At 54.2% G+C, this 19,123-nt stretch overlaps 1 protein-coding gene across 1 annotated transcript in view; it reads left to right on the top strand.

Annotated features, from left to right (window-relative positions):
* Positions 1 to 19,123, top strand: part of HTRA4 (HtrA serine peptidase 4) — a 559,742-nt gene that overhangs the window by 482,171 nt on the left and 58,448 nt on the right. Inside the window, exon 6 of the mRNA XM_069617917.1 lies at positions 13,350 to 13,464. Within this exon, the coding sequence (XP_069474018.1) occupies positions 13,350 to 13,464 (115 nt within the window). The remainder of the gene's footprint in view (positions 1 to 13,349; positions 13,465 to 19,123) is intronic.

Below are 19,123 nucleotides of genomic sequence, written 5' to 3' on the forward strand. Positions count from 1 at the left end.
ACAGAGCAAGTTGCGTACCACCATGACCAAAACAAAGTTGGCAGTGCATTTATCATGAAGTACGTGGAATAGACATGCACTGCACCCAAGTATGTCCCTTGCTGTATGTCCCTGTGAGCTGCCCCTTTCCATGTCTCGGAAGGCTACATGGTTGATACAAGTGCCTCAATGAACCTTGGTGTACCGCAGGGTATGTGTCACTGCCCCTGCATGTGTCCCAGACCACCCTACTATCAACAGCCATCAGTCCACAAACACATCTGAGCTGCATTGTGTGCTTCAACACCAATATTCGTCTAAGCTCACCCTCAGTGCTGTGACTAAGCCTGCATGTGCAACTCGCCTGGTGCAAGCTTTGCTGTGTCGTGGCCCCCCTGTGATGCTCACCTTGCCTGGAGTTCCTTGGAACATGTCAGCAGTTCTAGGATGTGGGTCTGCAATCACTGTGGCTCTGCTCGTGCACACATGTGCATGTGGGCACCAACAAACGGGTCAGGAATTCCGTCGTCCAATGGGCCATGTCTGCTGGCAAAGGTGCTCTGGTGCCTCATCCCCCTGCAGAAAGTGCATGAAACAAATGATTAATGCATCAAAGTGATCTGTGTGTGTCTCATCAGGCATCTCATTACTTGACCATGTCAGAGAGTCACATCACAAATCACACCATCAGTCCGTCTTTGACTTCCAAAGTGTGGAACACTATCTACAGCATGAATTGCAACAGGCACGTGTACAGGAAAGATATGAGACATAATACACAACGCATAGCAATCAATGTCCACATTAATCATGACACACCCCATCTAGCAAAAGCTGAACAGTGGACAATTACACCTAAATCATCCCCACTAGGGGTGTCAACACAAGTCACAAAGCACCAGACATGCCACAGATATGACAGTCCAAAGCCCTTGTGTAAAATTCTGTAACACCGAACCATCCTTGCGAGCCCATGGATAAGGGAGGCAGGAGTGGCATATGTGAGTCAAGGAACCCAAGCAGCAAACACATACACAAGACAACCATGAAGGGCCCAGCTGGAACAGACAGTGGATGCCTTCAAAAACCACAAGGCACCGCACTGTCACATGAAAGCACAATAGACTACAAATTTTAAACTAACTCAACTATTAACTAATTACACTAACTATGGAAAACCTACATTACCTATTTAAACTAACTATCAAACAGAAACTTAACTAACTAAACTAAAAGAAAAATCAAAAATGGCCACATACGACCCGGGGGGAGGGGAGGCACCCAGGAGGGGGGAGGTACAGGGTGCTGCTCAACATCCACATGCGATGATGCTGAGCCAAAAAAAAATACCTCCATGGGCTCAACGCCTGCACAGCACGACCTATGTGGGAGATAGATGGTCGTCCGAGTCTGGCTCATCCTGGAAAGTAGGACGTGGCACAGTAGCCTGGCCACGCCTAGCCGCAGCTTGCCCCTCGTCGGCAGCAAGTCTGCCGGACAGGTGAGCCTGGTTCTGTGTGGCGATGTTACATAGGTCTGCATGCAGAACCTCACGTATACACGTGCTTCCTCTTGCAAGGTAGCACGTGTAACACGGAGTTCCTCCTGCAAGGCCTGGCTGGACAACCGCTGCACCTCCCGGCAAGCCTGTAGCTCAGCCGAGATGGTGCGCTCAAGCTGTGCAAACCTCTCCTCTGCCTGCTGCCTCTGGGACATCATAAGGACACCCAGAGTGGATCTGAGGGAGGCATACTCCTCCCTCAGGGCATCCATGTGCGCCTCTGCGTGAGCAGCAATTGCTTGACGCAGAGACGACATTTCAGCCTGGCGTGCCCTGTCTGAGGCCGCCATGCCCAGCCTGAGCGAGCGGGCCGTGGACCGTGCCGCCTGCTGCTGGAGAAGCACCTGCCTAGCAGGGGGGAGCACAGATCGGGCCACACGCTCCATGCTGTCAGCGATGTTCTCCATTGCTGCCCCCTGCCGTTCGGAATTGGCAGTCATGTCTTGCTCCCACTCAGTATACAGCGGTTGCGCGCGGCGACCGCGTTGCCGGGCTTGACCCCTGCGGGACCCAAGGACCGGAGGTCCTCGCTGTGTTGGCACCGCCTGCGGCTGCACGACTACATGCCCCCGTCGACGTGATGTCCCAGGCACATCAGTGACTGGTGTGGAGGGTGACCCTGCGTCCCGATCCACCACGGGCGGAGGAACCAAGACTGTCTGATCCCTCAGTGCAGGTGTCGCAGACAGAGGAGTGTCCACATCAGAATCACTCACCCCTGACACATGGACTTGATGCTCATCCAACTCAACATGGACGTCAGAGTCGCCATCAAGGCTGGACTCATAGGCAGCCAGAGACAGGATGGACTGCAGCACTTGGGGGTTTTCGTGGCCTACCACCCCACGACCCCCACTAGTGCCGGGTTGATGTGGTCTTACCAACCCTGTGTCTGGCATGACAACACCATCCTCTGCATCCATTGCGTCATCACCTGAAAAATAGAGAGGAAAAGGTCACTACACATGTCAGAAGCACACAACACACACACACACCGACAGCAAAGGCATCCGGCAGACATGTGACACACAACATATGACCTGGCATGCATGCTGGGTCTACTTTGAATAGCCACTGTGATCAGACCTGTTGAAAGGTGGCAGTTTGCATGGAAGTGGGTCTATGCAGTGCTGAAAATGTGTACGCCACTCACTACCTACATGTACAAGCACTCCATGGTGTGTGCCAGGAAATGTGAAGGCAGTGCAATGTCAAATTCAGACATCACGTGCATTGTGTATTCAATGTGTACCATGTCTAGCAGCCAAGCACCCCTCCACCCCAGTACCAAAGCAGGGATGCCTAGCATGGTATCAAAAGGCTGCCCATACACCTGTGTATTGACAAGCAGTGTTGACTGGCATCAACGGCTTAATGTGAATCAAATTACAACACTGCTAATGATGCTGGGACAGTGGGCAGGACACATGATGGAAGATCCGGAGGCCAGCCACGTGTGAAGAAGACACGACAAGAGTTGGACAGAGTCATTGGCCATTGAACAGGCTGAGGCCTGTGAGCCACACAGATTGTCATTGCCTAAACATGTGTGCAACGCAGGACTGAGCCACAGTTGACATGGGGAGGCCGATAATATGGCAGGCAATGTATGTAACCAAGGACTCATATTACAGTGATCATCCAGTCAAGGACACATAGGGGCATGCGTGCAATGCACATGGAGCATGAATGGGCACTCATGTCCCTGCGGGACATCTGACCCATGCACAGTACAAGTGGGATACCCTGCATCGAGTACTAAGGCTGTACCACACGGCATATGTCTGGCAGTTTCTAAGCTGGAAGTTAGCATCTACACAGGACACATGAACAAGAAACTACACATTGGCAAGAATGTAGCAGACCAGTGCAAAGGTGGAACTGGGGTGCAGAGTGGCGGAGGAGGGGCAAGGGAGCATGCCCACATGGAGTCCCGCATGCAGGCAGAGGAGACATGCATGACGGTAGCATTGCATTACTTACACATCAGAACCATGTACACGTCACATGTAGCAGCAATCATGCACAACACATCCCACAAGTGAAACACACACGTCCTCAACAACTACGCATCAACACTCACTGGACTGGGCATCAAAGTCCAGCATCTCTCCCACACCTTCGACCAATTCTGTTGGTATGAACTCCGCAACGAGAGCCTCATGCGGAGTGAGTTCTTCCTCCTCTGGTGCAGGCCCACCGCCAGTCACCAGAGTCAAGTTGTAATTTGAGGCACGCTTAGCCTTAGTGCTGCGCTTGATGTCATTCCAGCGCTTTTTGCACTCCTGCGCCGTGCGCACCTCATGGCCGAATGAACTGACATGTTCCGCAACATGCTTCCAGTGGGTGTCACGTTGGGCAGCCGTAGTCTGACTATTGGCACCCACTAGCATGTCACGGCTGTGTCCCCGCACGTAGTCCACGAGGAAGTCCAGTTCCTGCTTACAGAAAGGCTTCTTCCTCGACGTGCAGGAGGTCGTGGCTGTGTGTGGGGTCCCAGCCTGTGCTGCAGGTGCAACCTTCCTCCTCTTGGACTGTGGCGCAGACCCTGGCTGGCTAATGCCGCCCTGACCAGTATGGCCAGTGGGTTCGGTGGATTGAGCCGAGGGAGTGGCAGGTGGAGGGATGACCAAAGGCCTGACTTGTGTCAGTGGCAGCTGGGTGCCCACTAATGGACCCTGCGCAGCAACATCAGCTGTGGCAGGGTCATTGACCGCAACGGTCCTGGTTGGCAGACTCACAACCGGGGTGCTGTTGGGTGCATCTGCCCCTGCACTTGCCAACACCCGGCTGTTCGGGGCAGCAGATGACATGACTGCCCCAGGGACACGTGTCTTGGTCTGAGCAGCCCGGCGTGCCCCTATGGTTTCCCCCCTGGCCTGTTGGAGATCTACCAAGGGCTCTTCAAGTGCCAACGCAGCCTGCGCTGGCAGACCCTGAGCCTGGGTGGCGGTGTCCACAGCTGCACCTGCAGCTACCGCTACCCTTGGGCCCGTGGCAGTCGATGGAACGGACTGCTGGGTCATACGGGTGCCAGTGCCAGATGCAGGAGCTGCATCCCCCGGAACCACAGGGGGTGGTGGCATGGCTGCACCAACACATGGCACAACAATGTGCTCAAGTGGCGCACCCCTGCCTCTTCCCCCTCTGTGGCTGCCCTGGACACCCTGGAGTCCCCCTACTCCCTGGTCACCACGGCCACGTCCCCGACCACGCCCGCCACGAGGAGTACGCCCAGCTGAGGCGCCCCTCACCTTTGGTGGCCTCCCAACCATGGCACAGATGTAATAGTGCTGGCACAGATGGAGTGGTGCCAATGGGAGGTGTACACCACAATTGTCCTGGGCAATTGGGGTGAAGGGGGTGGGAAGCAAGATGTTAACAGCCCCCCTGCACCTGCAAGGCTGTATGTGACCCCGGTGATGTGGTGACGGGTCACGCAACGCTCAGGCACCCCAAAACTGCAGTAAAACCGTGCACGCAACCCTGCAGCCTACGTGCGTGGATTTGACCTCCCGCAGTACGCGGTGGCACCCAGTAACACGAATAACACGTACGCGTGGGACACGCAGGCTACGATGACATCGAAAATGGGTGCAATACACAGGGGCACCCGCAGTGGGAAAAGGAGCGTTTGCGACTCACCGTCTGACTAGCGCGATGCAGAAAAACACGCGTAGCCAATACCCCTGCCAGAAAAAGAGATACGTCCTTGAGAGCTGTGAAGTAGATGGCGCGCGAAACAACTGGAAGCAGCAACACACGTCGGTCTCCACGGAAGGCACGTACAGCGAACTGCTGGGCCCGCTCACCTTTAACCCGTGCTGAGGGAAACACACGCGCGCGTCACGTCACATGCGGACGTGCAGTTTTTCATGCGCGATTACGCGCATTACACGCGGACGTGCAGTTTTTCACGTGCGATTACGCGCATTACACGCGGACGTGCAGTTTTCCACACGCGATTAGCCTGGGTACGTGTTTTTCCGGGTGTGCGGGTAGTTCCACACGCGATTAGCCTGGGTACGTGTGTTCCAGGGTGGCGTGAACTTTCACACGCGATTGGTTGAAATCCACGTGTGTTCTGTCATCACGTGCAATGAGGGATACACCCTCGCACGACACGTCACAGACGCGCTCACGCGCTGAGGGCCTTTGGTCCAATGAAAATGCGTATGCGTGCAGACGCGCTTACGCGCTACGGGCCTTTCCTCGAATTACACGCTGACGTGCAGATTTTTCACGTGCCAAATCACTCCGTATCAAGCTGGCCACGCGAATACACACGGAAGACCACGCTCCTGCCCAGAGGCCGAATCACTGCCCCCCAGTGCCCCGAGCAGCCTCCCACGTGCCATCTGCTGCTGCCTGCCTGCCTGCCTGCTGCCACCGTGCCCTGCCATTTGGTGCCTGCACATCAGCCATCTGCAGGGGTCCAGTTGCTGTGTCGACCCCTGCTGGAACAGTAGACTCCCGACTGGGATACCATCGCTCCACAGCCCAGCCCCAGGACCCAGTTGCCCACCCACGCCTTCCTCGGGGGTCGCCATGTCGGGGCAAGCACCATCTGAGACCAGTGGCGACCCCCAGCCAGAGAGGCAGAGGGCCACCAGCTTCAGTGAGAAGGAAGTTGGTGTCCTGGTGGAGCATGTCCTGGGGCATTATGATGCCCTCTTCGGAAGACCACGCGCCAACAAGGAAGGACGGGAGAGCATCTGGGACGATGTAGTGGTTGCCATCAACGCGGAGGGGGTGGCAACCCGCGACATCAAGCACATCAAGAAGCGCTGGGAGGACTTGAGGTCCAGGACCCTCAATAAGGCCCGGCGCCTCGCGGAAGGGGGCCGGGCACGCCTGAGTGACATCCAGATGAGGGTCCTGGAATGCGTAGACCCAGCGCTGCACGCCCAGATCCTTCGGAGGCAGACCCATCTGGAGTTGGCCGGTAAGTGGCCAAGCATTACTGTGTGAGACAGGGCATGTTGCAGTGTGCTGGTTGTCTGATACCTGCCTGTATGTGTGACATAGGCCATGTACGTATGTGTGTGTGCAGGGACATCATGGTCAGGCATGTGAGTACAGTGATGTGTGAACCACATGGTTGGTGCATGTGTTCTATTGCAACATGGGGGGCTCTGTGCGGAATGGACACATGGAAGCATGGCAGTCTCTATTCCTGGACATGGGTGGGGGTGAGGGATGGGTGCTGGTCCCATGTACACGTATGGTGCCCATGTGTGTGTGTCTGAACTGCGTGTCTGTGACTTGTAACTGCCATGGATGCATGACACATGTCTGTGACAATGTTCAGATTCACTGATGCAGCCTAGTCATCCTTGTATCCACTGCGTCTGTGGTGTACGAGGCCAGATGGATGGAACTACGGTGAGGTGTGTGCATGTGATGGCAAGACCCATGATGCATGTGAGTTTAAAACCAACATTGTATGAATCATGAGTCCCTTGGTCATGTATGCCAATGTCCATGGCATGCGCCATGCCTGTTACTGTATGTGTTTTGCCTGCACTGACCCATGTGTTGTGGAGGGACATGATGGAAGTGATGTATGACAGTGCCACTCATCTGCTGTTGCTTCCTGTCTAGGGGACCATTGTACAGTACCCTGATGCTTGTGTTCTATGTCTCCCTCTACACAGTGGCAAGTGAAGAAGAGGGCGGAGAAGGCGCTGTGGAGCAGAGCGGCGGGGATGCCACCACGGCTGCAGCGGAAGGGGTGGGTGAGCCCCCACAGGGGCTTGCACCGGCGGAAGACGGCGTGGAGACATCCAGGTTGGTGGTTTCCACAGAGGGGGAGGAGGCCGCTACTGAGCCACACATGGGGCCTGGTGGGGGCATCCCCGCTGGTGCAAGTGGTGCAGTCCAGGGCCAGGGGCAGGAGGCAGCACAGGTCGCCGTGGAGGTGCCTGTGCATGTCACTGTCCCTGACACTGTGACTGCACCACCATGCACCAGCAGGGATGCCCCATCCCAGGCCCGTCCGCAGGTAGGGGAGATGTCCATGTCATCTGACACTCCTCTGCCTGCGGACGAGGGGACCCCTGGCCGTGTGGAGAGGGTCCTGATTGGTGTCGCGTTGCGCACGGCTGGCATTCGTGATGAGGTGCATGCTTCCCGGGAGGAGCATGCACGTCATCACGAAGAGCACCGTGCGTACGTGAACCATTTGGGAGCCGCCATGGTCGGGGGTTTCCTACATGTGTGTGGCCTTCTGGCGACCCTCTCCTCCTCTGTGGAGGCTATGCGCCAGTCGTGCTCCATGCCGTCTTCCGGCCCAGATGCCACCAGGGCCCCCTGTGGACCTGCCCCGACCAACGCAGCCAGCTCGGTGGGGACCCCATCCCTGCCACAGTCGGGAGTCGAAGGTCCAGCAGGGGTGGACACACCAGCAACTGTCCCCCTACAGATGGAGGATGTGCCGGCATCATCTGGCAGGGCACGTGCACGACGGCATCGGTGGATTCCATCAGCCTGGATGCCGTCGTGCTGGCAGAGGCAGTGGCGTCGGAGGCAGCAGCAGGCTCGACGTGGGAGGCATCATGGCTCGGGGCCATCAAGATCAGAGGGGCAGGCATCGGCCGGAGGGCAGGAGAACCCTGGGATGGCAGTGTCTTCCGTGTGGGAACAGTTGGTCCAGCGGATAGGTGCGGAGTGGCAGCGGGCGGAAGAGGAGCGGCTCACCATGGTCAGGGCGGAGTTCTCCATGCGTCGGGCGTTGAGGCGGGCTGAGTGCCTCGAGGAAGCTCGCAGGGAGTTTGAGGTGGACACGGGGTTGTCCCTGCGAGACCTCGGGGCCAGGACAGAGTCCCGCCTCCGGGACATCGACATGGAGTTCGAGGATGCCCTGGCCGGCAACATCACAGAGTGAGCCGCAGGACTTGCCCGCTGCCATTGTATATAGTTCTTTAGTTAGTTAGTGTTAGGTTTCCTTTATTTTTTACGTTTTTTTTGGACCGCTCGGACAATGGCCACTTTTCTGTATATATTTTTATTATTAGTTAGTAGTAGTAGGTTTAATTTATGGTGTTGGGCTCATGGACCCTGGGATATTCTTGTACATAGTTTGATGTTTGGAAAAAATTTGTTGGATTTATATTTGTGTTCACCATGAGGCAATGGTTTTTCCTTATTTTTCCCCCCATTATTTTGCTTTGGACTACATTAGTTTTTGGATTCCTTTGTTTTTTGATTTTTTCTATTAGTTCTCGGACATGGACCATTTGTTTTGTCATCCCCATTGTTGTGTGTTTTATTTCTTTACTTCATTTTCATCTTTAATACATATATTTATTACTTACATTTGTGGTATTTTCTCATTGGTTTCATGCATGTCATGATATGGGTTTTGACATTCACTTGCACCCATTGTGTATGTGTGTGTGAGGGACATGTGTTCATTTACATACTTGCCATTGGGGTTGTATCATGTAATTGCATCTACTATGTGGGTGGATGCAATCCTTGGCTGGGTGTTTGTGCTGGGTATGCTGCCCATTACTGCCATGATTGCGTTTCGTCAGGACCTGGGGGCAGGGGGACATGAGTGGGGGCCTGCTGGGGGGTGGGGGTGCAAGGGGACATGGTTGGGGGCCTGCAGGGGGGTGGGGGTGCAAGGGGACATGGTTGGGGGCCTGCTGGCAGGTGCCCCAAAGTGCTGGGGGGTGGGGGTGCAAGGGGACATGAGTGGGGGCCTGCTAGGGGGTGGGGTGCAAGGGGACATGAGTGGGACATGGTTGGGGGCCTGCTGGCAGGTGCCCCACAGTGCTGGCGGGTGGGGGTGCAAGGGGACATGAGTGGGGGCCTGCAGGGGGGTGGGGGTGCAAGGGGACATGAGTGGGACATGGTTGGGGGCCTGCTGGCAGGTGCCCCACAGTGCTGGGGGGTGGGGGTGCAGGGGGACATGAGTGGGGGCCTGCTGTGGGGTGGGGGTGCAAGGGGACATGGTTGGGGGCCTGCTGGCAGGTGCCCCACAGTGCTGGGGGGTGGGGGTGCAAGGGGACATGAGTGGGGGCCTGCAGGGGGGTGGGGGTGCAAGGGGACATGGTTGGGGGCCTGCTGGCAGGTGCCCCACAGTGCTGGGGGGTGGGGGTGCAAGGGGACATGAGTGGGGGCCTGCTGGGGGGTGGGGGTGCAAGGGGACATGAGTGGGACATGGTTGGGGGCCTGCTGGCAGGTGCCCCACAGTGCTGGGGGGTGGGGGTGCAAGGGGACATGAGTGGGGGCCTGCAGGGGGGTGGGGGTGCAAGGGGACATGAGTGGGACATGGTTGGGGGCCTGCTGGCAGGTGCCCCACAGTGCTGGGGGGTGGGGGTGCAGGGGGACATGAGTGGGGGCCTGCTGGGGGGTGGGGGTGCAAGGGGACATGGTTGGGGGCCTGCTGGCAGGTGCCCCACAGTGCTGGGGGGTGGGGGTGCAGGGGGACATGAGTGGGGGCCTGCTGGGGGGTGGGGGTGCAAGGGGACATGGTTGGGGGCCTGCTGGCAGGTGCCCCACAGTGCTGGGGGGTGGGGGTGCAAGGGGACATGAGTGGGGGCCTGCTGGGGGGTGGGGGTGCAAGGGGACATGAGTGGGACATGGTTGGGGGCCTGCTGGCAGGTGCCCCACAGTGCTGGGGGGTGGGGGTGCAAGGGGACATGAGTGGGGGCCTGCAGGGGGGTGGGGGTGCAAGGGGACATGAGTGGGACATGGTTGGGGGCCTGCTGGCAGGTGCCCCACAGTGCTGGGGGGTGGGGGTGCAAGGGGACATGAGTGGGGGCCTGCAGGGGGGTGGGGTGCAAGGGGACATGAGTGGGGGCCTGCAGGGGGGTGGGGGTGCAAGGGGACATGAGTGGGACATGGTTGGGGGCCTGCTGGCAGGTGCCCCACAGTGCTGGGGGGTGGGGGTGCAGGGGGACATGAGTGGGGGCCTGCTGGGGGGTGGGGGTGCAAGGGGACATGGTTGGGGGCCTGCTGGCAGGTGCCCCACAGTGCTGGGGGGTGGGGGTGCAAGGGGACATGAGTGGGGGCCTGCAGGGGGGTGGGGGTGCAAGGGGACATGGTTGGGGGCCTGCTGGCAGGTGCCCCACAGTGCTGGGGGGTGGGGGTGCAAGGGGACATGAGTGGGGGCCTGCTGGGGGGTGGGGGTGCAAGGGGACATGAGTGGGACATGGTTGGGGGCCTGCTGGCAGGTGCCCCACAGTGCTGGGGGGTGGGGGTGCAAGGGGACATGAGTGGGGGCCTGCAGGGGGGTGGGGGTGCAAGGGGACATGAGTGGGACATGGTTGGGGGCCTGCTGGCAGGTGCCCCACAGTGCTGGGGGGTGGGGGTGCAAGGGGACATGAGTGGGGGCCTGCAGGGGGGTGGGGGTGCAAGGGGACATGAGTGGGGGCCTGCAGGGGGGTGGGGGTGCAAGGGGACATGAGTGGGACATGGTTGGGGGGCCTGCTGGCAGGTGCCCCACAGTGCTGGGGGGTGGGGGTGCAGGGGGACATGAGTGGGGGCCTGCTGGGGGGTGGGAGTGCAAGGGGACATGGTTGGGGGCCTGCTGGCAGGTGCCCCACAGTGCTGGGGGGTGGGGGTGCAAGGGGACATGAGTGGGGGCCTGCTGGGGGGTGGGGGTGGAGGGGACATGAGTGGGACATGGTTGGGGGCCTGCTGGCAGGTGCCCCACAGTGCTGGGGGGTGGGGGTGCAAGGGGACATGAGTGGGGGCCTGCAGGGGGGTGGGGGTGCAAGGAGACATGAGTGGGACATGGTTGGGGGCCTGCTGGCAGGTGCCCCACAGTGCTGGGGGGTGGGGGTGCAGGGGGACATGAGTGGGGGCCTGCTGGGGGGTGGGGGTGCAAGGGGACATGGTTGGGGGCCTGCTGGCAGGTGCCCCACAGTGCTGGGGGGTGGGGGTGGTGGGAGACATGGGTGGGGGCCTGGTGGAGGCTGCCCCTGGTGACTGGAGGGGTGGGGGTGGTGGGAGACATGGGTGGGGGCCTGGTGGAGGCTGCCCCTGGTGACTGGAGGGGTGGGGGTGGTGTGAGACATGGGTGGGGGCCTGGTGGAGGCTGCCCCTGGTGACTGGGGGGTGGGGGTGCAAGGGGACATGAGTGGGACATGGTTGGGGGCCTGCTGGCAGGTGCCCCACGGTGCTGGGGGGTGGGGGTGCAAGGGGACATGTGGCTTGGCTGGGGGGCATGCCCATGGTGGATGGGCTGCCTGCGGGACATGACCAGGGGTGCAGGGTAGTCCCCTGTGGTGTGGGCTGCCTGCAGAGGTCGTGGAGGGGGTAGAGGGGAGACCTGGGAGGACCCACACTGGCAATTCACCTCTTCAACTTCCCGCACACCTACGTAATACACTGCCCCACTCGCACAGGCCCAATCGCGTGTAGGATTTCTCGCGCACCCCTGAAATCCACGTACCCAGCCCAATCGCGTGTAGATTTTCTCGCGCACCCCTGAAATCCACGTACCCAGGCCAATCGCGTGTAGAATTTCTCGCGCACCCCTGAAATCCACGTACCCAGCCCAATCGCGTGTAGATTTTCTCGCGCACCCCTGAAATCCACGTACCCAGGCCAATCGCGTGTAGAATTTCTCGCGCACCCCTGAAATCCACGTACCCAGGCCAATCGCGTGTAGAATTTCTCGCGCACCCCTGAAATCCACGTACCCGGGCCAATCGCGTGTAGATTTTCTCGCGCACCCCTGAAATCCACGTACCCGGGCCAATCGCGTGTAGATTTTCTCGCGCACCCCTGAAATCCACGTACCCAGCCCAATCGCGTGTAGAATTTCTCGCGCACCCCTGAAATCCACGTACCCAGCCCAATCGCGTGTAGATTTTCTCGCGCACCCCTGAAATCCACGTACCCAGGCCAATCGTGTGTAGAATTTCTCGCGCACCCCTGAAATCCACGTACCCAGGCCAATCGCGTGTAGAATTTCTCGCGCACCCCTGAAATCCACGTACCCAGCCCAATCACGTGTAGATTTTCTCGCGCACGCCTGAAATCCACGTACCCAGGCCAATCGCGTGTAGAATTTCTCACGCACCCCTGAAATCCACGTACCCAGCCCAATCGCGTGTAGAATTTCTCGCGCACCCCTGAAATCCACGTACCCAGCCCAATCGCGTGTAGAATTTCTCGCGCACCCCTGAATTCCACGTACCCAGCCCAATCGCGTGTAGATTTTCTCGCGCACCCCTGAAATCCACGTACCCAGGCCAATCGCGTGTAGAATTTCTCGCGCACCCCTGAAATCCACGTACCCAGCCCAATCGCGTGTAGATTTTCTCGCGCACCCCTGAAATCCACGTACCCAGCCCAATCGCGTGTAGATTTTCTTGCGCACCCCTGTAATACACGTACCCAGGCCTATCGCGTGTGGGGACACCCGCACACCCCTGAAATACACGCTCCCCGCTCTGTGTTTGCTGCTGCCCTTTGCGCTGGATTGGGGATTTTGATGGCTTTTCCCTGCGCAAGGGGCGTTCTTGGGGGCGTAACTGACGCTGCTGCAGGGTCGCTGCGCCACTCTGCGCCACGGCTGGTTGTGGATGTTGGAATCCATGAATACGCTGTGCGCCTGAATGTGTTTCGGCGCACGCGGCTGGCGCAGACTACCACACGCGCACACTGTGCGCCAGCCGCGTGCGCCACTTGTACGCCGAATTCTATGAATTGGCCCCTTGGTATTTTGACTTTAAAATAAATCTGGCACATTCCTGTTTACACATGGTTATAAGGATACATTTCGATCACTTCTACCGTGAAACATATAAATTGAATACATTGATGCAATTCTGCCTTCTCCCTACAGGATGGGGAAGTCATTGGAATAAACACATTGAAGGTGACTGCTGGAATATCGTTTGCAATTCCTTCTGACCGAATCCGTCAGTTTCTGGCAGAATCTCACGATCGACAGTTAAAAGGTACGATGTTTTTGACATGTATACACTGGTCTCTGCAATTTACAGTAATCGTCTTTTCATTCTGAGTTGCCATTCTCTGAAGGTGCCAATGGATGGTGACTGGAATCATAAGTAATTCTTGGTATCAGGTTTTTCAAGTTGGACCTTCCTAGAACTCGAAAGTGCCAGGTCTGATCAGTATTCCTCTATCCACAGATGTTTTAAGTGCGCTCCGAACAATCTGGAAAGCGCAACGCGCAGATGGATTGTGACCACATATTAAACACGTAAATCTATTGAGGAGATGCTACATCCACATAACATTTAACAGGGGAAGCAAAACTACACGGGGCCACAATACGTGTTCACGCCACATGAGCTTGCCCATGAAAAAACCAATTACTTGGTCATCTCTAAATGAATACAAAAAAGAACAGCTGTAGTTTGACCTACTTTAATATAAAGCACCTTATAATTGGAAGACATTTTATTACATTTTAAATTAAGATCAGGTGTTCCCAAATGTTTGCTACCTTTGTGATTTACACCACTTTATGTGTGGTTTGTCCTATGCGGGCTTGACTAAAGTCTCATGAAAATTAATGTTTGTATAATTACACATTCAGGACGGATATTGTGTCCTGGTGAAGACCTGATAAACAACATGTGAAAGGGTCAAAGCATGCATGCTGACGCTGTATAGATGTAGAGATGCCCTTCAATAACCTATCCTTGTAACATATTTAATGCATTTTTAACAGTTGTTTAATTTTTCTATGGCTACTGACCAAGATTTTCTGGGCGTTTAGTGAACTCTTATTGAGGCTTCCAGTTTTCTGTTTTTCTGCTTTCTGTCTGTATTTGTTTATAAAAAAAGAATGATAAAAACCAGAAAAACATGTCTTTCTCTCTGGTTCTCTATGAGGTCACTCACACATCGCAGGCCAATCGCATTGCATATTGGAAGCATGGAGAGTGCAAAGGTTGTACAAGTATACCAATAACGTTCCTTAAATTGCTGAGAGCATATATCTTAGGGCAGCGGCAGCAACCGTTTTTGTTATGGAAAACATGGAGCCAGCATTTCTTTCCAATATGGCTGCATGTGTGCTTTAAAAACATTTTTTCATTAGACTAAAGGCAGTAAAATACTGGTTGCGAATTATCTTTTTATGACAAAAAATTAATGTGGATAAATACAGAAAAAAAGGCCAAAAAATAAATATGGATAATACAGATGGAAATGGCATAAAAATAAATACCATTAAACCGGAAGCCTTAATTATTATTTAGGCACAGCACTCAAGCACTCACTCTATTTCACTGTACATCTTTTCTATCCCCGTGAATTTGTTTATATATAATTGAAGTGATTTGGTGATGCTGTTTAGTAATAAACTATATGAAATAAGCTAAAACAATGATGTGATCAGACTGCACTCTCTTGTTTGATTATCCTCAATTGCATGCATGCCAAGCTCCCTGCGGTGCCCTAGGGGTGGCCTGGAAGGCACCATCCATTTTCAGTTGGGTATGGACGGTTGACAGGAGCTGGAAGAGTCTTGGGTCAGAGAATCTGTGGCTGTCTACTGCCTACCGAATATTCCAGTACTCACTTGATATTGTCTGTGTTATATGCAATGTGCGAAGCAGCAGGCAGCTGCCAGGAATCATCAAACGTACCCGCAGATCCTGGGTTTCTAAGGTTGTGCTGCCCTCTCGAGGCCGTACGGAGGTATTGCACATTAAACTTTGAGATCACAGCACGAAGCTGCCCCACAAACGAAATCCCCAAATTGATTGATTACAGGTGGGATAAAAGTCTGACTTTGTAGCCCTGCACCTGCACGTGCCAGCAGACTTTCGATGTTGGTCATTCCACATGTTGTGTATCCACTGAGCTACGTATCGTGCTCTGTGAGACTACATTCTAGGTATCCTGTTCCACGAGACCCCATCCTACATATTTATTTAAATGTATAGAGCACACAGACAGCCCTTAGGCATCGAGGTGCTGTTACATGTGATGAGCTTAGTTACATGAGGGCTGTTGGCCTTTGGAATCAATGCAAACTTAATAGATACATATCCTATCCTAAATTACCACATGCTAGTGAGACTCCAAGCTATAGTTTTATTTTATTTTGTCGTTCATTTATAACCCAGTTAATACCAGCAAGTGGTTTCTAAGCGCAGGATCGGGATTCGAACCTGGGTTGCACCTCGTTGTCTTGCTTCCAAGAGAAACGCGTTGCCCCTGAGCTATCCTTCCTCCCCTATGTACTGTGATGAGTCCCTAAGGTTAGGCAAACATGTGGGGTGAGAAAGACACTTGAGGGCAGGGAAGTGAAACTGGTCTTGTAGAAGGCGTACGTGGGATCTCCCCAGGCTTCTCAACCTTGTCAGCAGTGCAATAAATTGAACCCCAGACACTGGGAACCAGTCATATATAAATAGAGCAACTGAGGCAGAGCACCAGTGTTTTGCAAGTAGAGATCACGATCACAACATACCTTATTGGGAAAGAGACAAAGCTAGTGCCCACGTGTGGTCTGTAGACCAGAGTTCCAGTGTTCTCCACGAAAGTGGCCACGCAAGAAACACTGTACATGGAAGAGATGGGCACAGCATATATCAGTGAGGTGGGGCATGGAGTGCGAGTGGGTAAGCGAGTCAGGTGGGGGGGACTATATTTCTACCCCCTTTGGAGCAGCTTGCGGCCTGTTAGGCTGCACTCACACATCTCCTTTACTTGAGAGGGACATGCATACCCAGAGGAAGACATGCTTTATTTCTGAACTGTTTGGTTTAGAGTAGTGTTTCTTGTAGCCTACTCTTTGAATGACAAGAATATACATAGTGGCGAAATGACAGAGAGCACCTAAGCTGCAGCATCAGACAAATATCAAGAATAATTTGGGGCCAAAATAGTGGTGATACGTAGCAATGAAAGATCTGTTTTGTGCAAGAAAAGAAGAACCTTACCAAATGTAACTCTCAAGTACAAAGGTGCCAATATCCGTCCTGTGCACCTGCTAAACTCTTAAGCGTCCTTTTTATATGCCTCTGTTTCTGCACCAAAGCATCTTTGAGGTCAAATGAGACAGAGGACCATAATATCTGAAGTTGTCTGAAAGTATATCCAGGAGGGCAACACGTTTGACTTGGAAGCAAGACAACACAGAGCAACACAGGTTCAAATCCTAGTCCTGTGCTTAAAATATTAATTCATTAATTTAAATCAGGTCTGTGATCCTAGAGATATTCTGCATTGATTTCTTGACAAAAAGTTTATTGATTATACAAACTAATCTACACACTCTCCAAGTGCCAGTTTTCTGGCATTTACTCGCAGCCCATTTCATTGACACCTGTGTCCCTGCATTTTACTGCAGACATTCTGGGTAGAGCCCCTCCCCGGCATCTCCCTCAACTTACCTCCCCCCATACCTTACCCAAACCTCCATTTTACATTTTTGCTGGGAAATGCGGTAAAAAATGTCGGCGAAATGGGATTTGGTGAAATGGGCTTCCAGTAAAGTGGGTAATACCTATCCCAAACCACCAAGAGGGGAGCAGAAGCACACTTATGATTAAAAAACTGTAATGTAATTCAAAATGTGGCTTGCAGGTCTCAAATTCTGGCCCATGCAAGAGTGCTTTATCGAAAGTTAAATGACACACAAGCATAGTTATTTGAGAAACAGCGCCCTCGTGTCAGAGGGCATAATGGCGGTCTTGATGTTGCCCTTCTTGGAACTCCGTGGTTAAGCCCTGCGCATTGTCAAAGAGACACTCTATTCCATGAAAACAGCACATCACAGAAGACATGAGCAGTTGACCAAACCTCAACAATACACTCTGTGCCTAGCTCACTGAAGTAAATGGAGCAGATGAACCGCCAACACAACGGCAGCTAAAACGAACTGAGGGTGGGTAGATACACAGTGCAGGCCATTAACTGCAGTCCAGCTAAAAGTGCAGTCCAGAAAAAGATGTGGGCACATGATACAAGCTCCCCCCAGCAGATGGGAGCAGTTCAAGACCAGACTGACAAAGGCGACCCCCACCCGCAAGACAACCAAGACTAGGTGGTCACCACCACGGTCCTCAACAATACTTCACCGATTTCGGTGATAAAATAGCTGACACCGTCCAGAGGCAGGTGAACAAGATTATGGAGGAGCTCATGGAGTCCCTCTAAGACATAAAGAAGGATGTAAACAAGATAGAGGAAAGGGTGCATAACAAAGAGAGGGTGATCCAAGATTTGGCGGATGACTCTAGGAAGGCGGACACGCTCATAGAACAACTAGCATCAGCCACCCACAATCTGGAACTTCAGGCAGAGGACCTAGAAAATAGATCTAGAAGATCGAATATACACATAAAAGCTCTGCCTGAAGAAGTGCTAGATAAGTACTTACGAGGAGCGATTACTAATATCTTCACAGATCTCCTAGACCCAGAAAACCAGGGAGACATTTGACTAGACACAGTGCATAGTGACGGGCGCGGAGAACTGGACCAGGAGCCAGGCCAAGGCATGTCTTAGCGGCACTCCATGATTATTCGACGAAGGAGAAGATCCTACAGGTGGCAACAAAAAGCGACTCAAATAACATGCAATGGGTCCAAAATTCTCTTGTTCCAGGACCTCGCCCAAATTACGCTGATCAAGAGGAGGCAGATGGCCCCGGTCCTCTGGTTTTTGAGGGACAAAGACATTAAATATAGACGGACATTTCCGTTCAGTGTGGTCTTTGATTGGCAGTGCAAGCAGAGACGGATTGGATCCTACGAAGAAGGAGCCAGATTGCTGGGCATTGAGGACGAAGAATACAATGGGGTTACCAATCCCAGTTGAAAGGCCTGGCGACCTGAATATGCTAGGAAGAGACTTATACACCTGTAAAGAGACAGTGCGGGGTAAAACCATAAAGAGGTACAACGGGGCAATCAGTAAAGGGGAGAAGCCTGGGGATGCCCTTGACAGGGAGAGAATCAGGAGGTCCAGAGGAGGTGTGGAGGGAGCGGACAACTTGGAATGGGTACGGGAGTACCTGTAGCCAAGCGCACTGGGGTAGGGAAGTGTCTCAATCCTCGAGGGAGAGGTTCAAGGGGGACTAGAGGCAGGTTGAGCACCCCTGGTGATTAGTGGGGGAAGCAAGAGGGGGAAGGGAAACAGAGTGGCAAACGACAAGACCAAAAAGGGAGGAGTATTGATTGCTCTTAGGAACAATATGGCTCTTTCAATAGAAGGTACAGAGAGAGACTCCCAGGGGAGGTACCTAGCAATAAACATTAAATACATTATCGCCATGGTATATGCCCCCATTCAAGGCCAGGACCGCTTTCTCCAGGCCTCCCTGAACAAGCTAAAGAGGTTTGCGAAGACCCCCATAATACTTACTGGAGATTTTAACTTGGCATGGGACCTATGGGACCCAGGTAAAGACAGAAGCAGGAGGACACTAGGGGCACAGGGCAAGCTGTCAAAGGAACTGGTAGCTAAACTGGACGGGCTAGGGGTGGTGGACATATGGTGAGAGAGGGAGGGCATAGGGAGGGCTACACCTATTTCTTTCATGTTCATCGATCGTCATCGTCATCCAGGATACACTATGCCTGAGCATCTTGATCTTAACACGGAAAGGGTCATGGAGATGGAAGTGGGGAC

This window comes from Ambystoma mexicanum, chromosome 10 (genome assembly GCF_040938575.1).
Source record: "Ambystoma mexicanum isolate Mex_15411 chromosome 10, UKY_AmexF1_1, whole genome shotgun sequence".
Lineage (NCBI taxonomy): Eukaryota > Metazoa > Chordata > Amphibia > Caudata > Ambystomatidae > Ambystoma > Ambystoma mexicanum.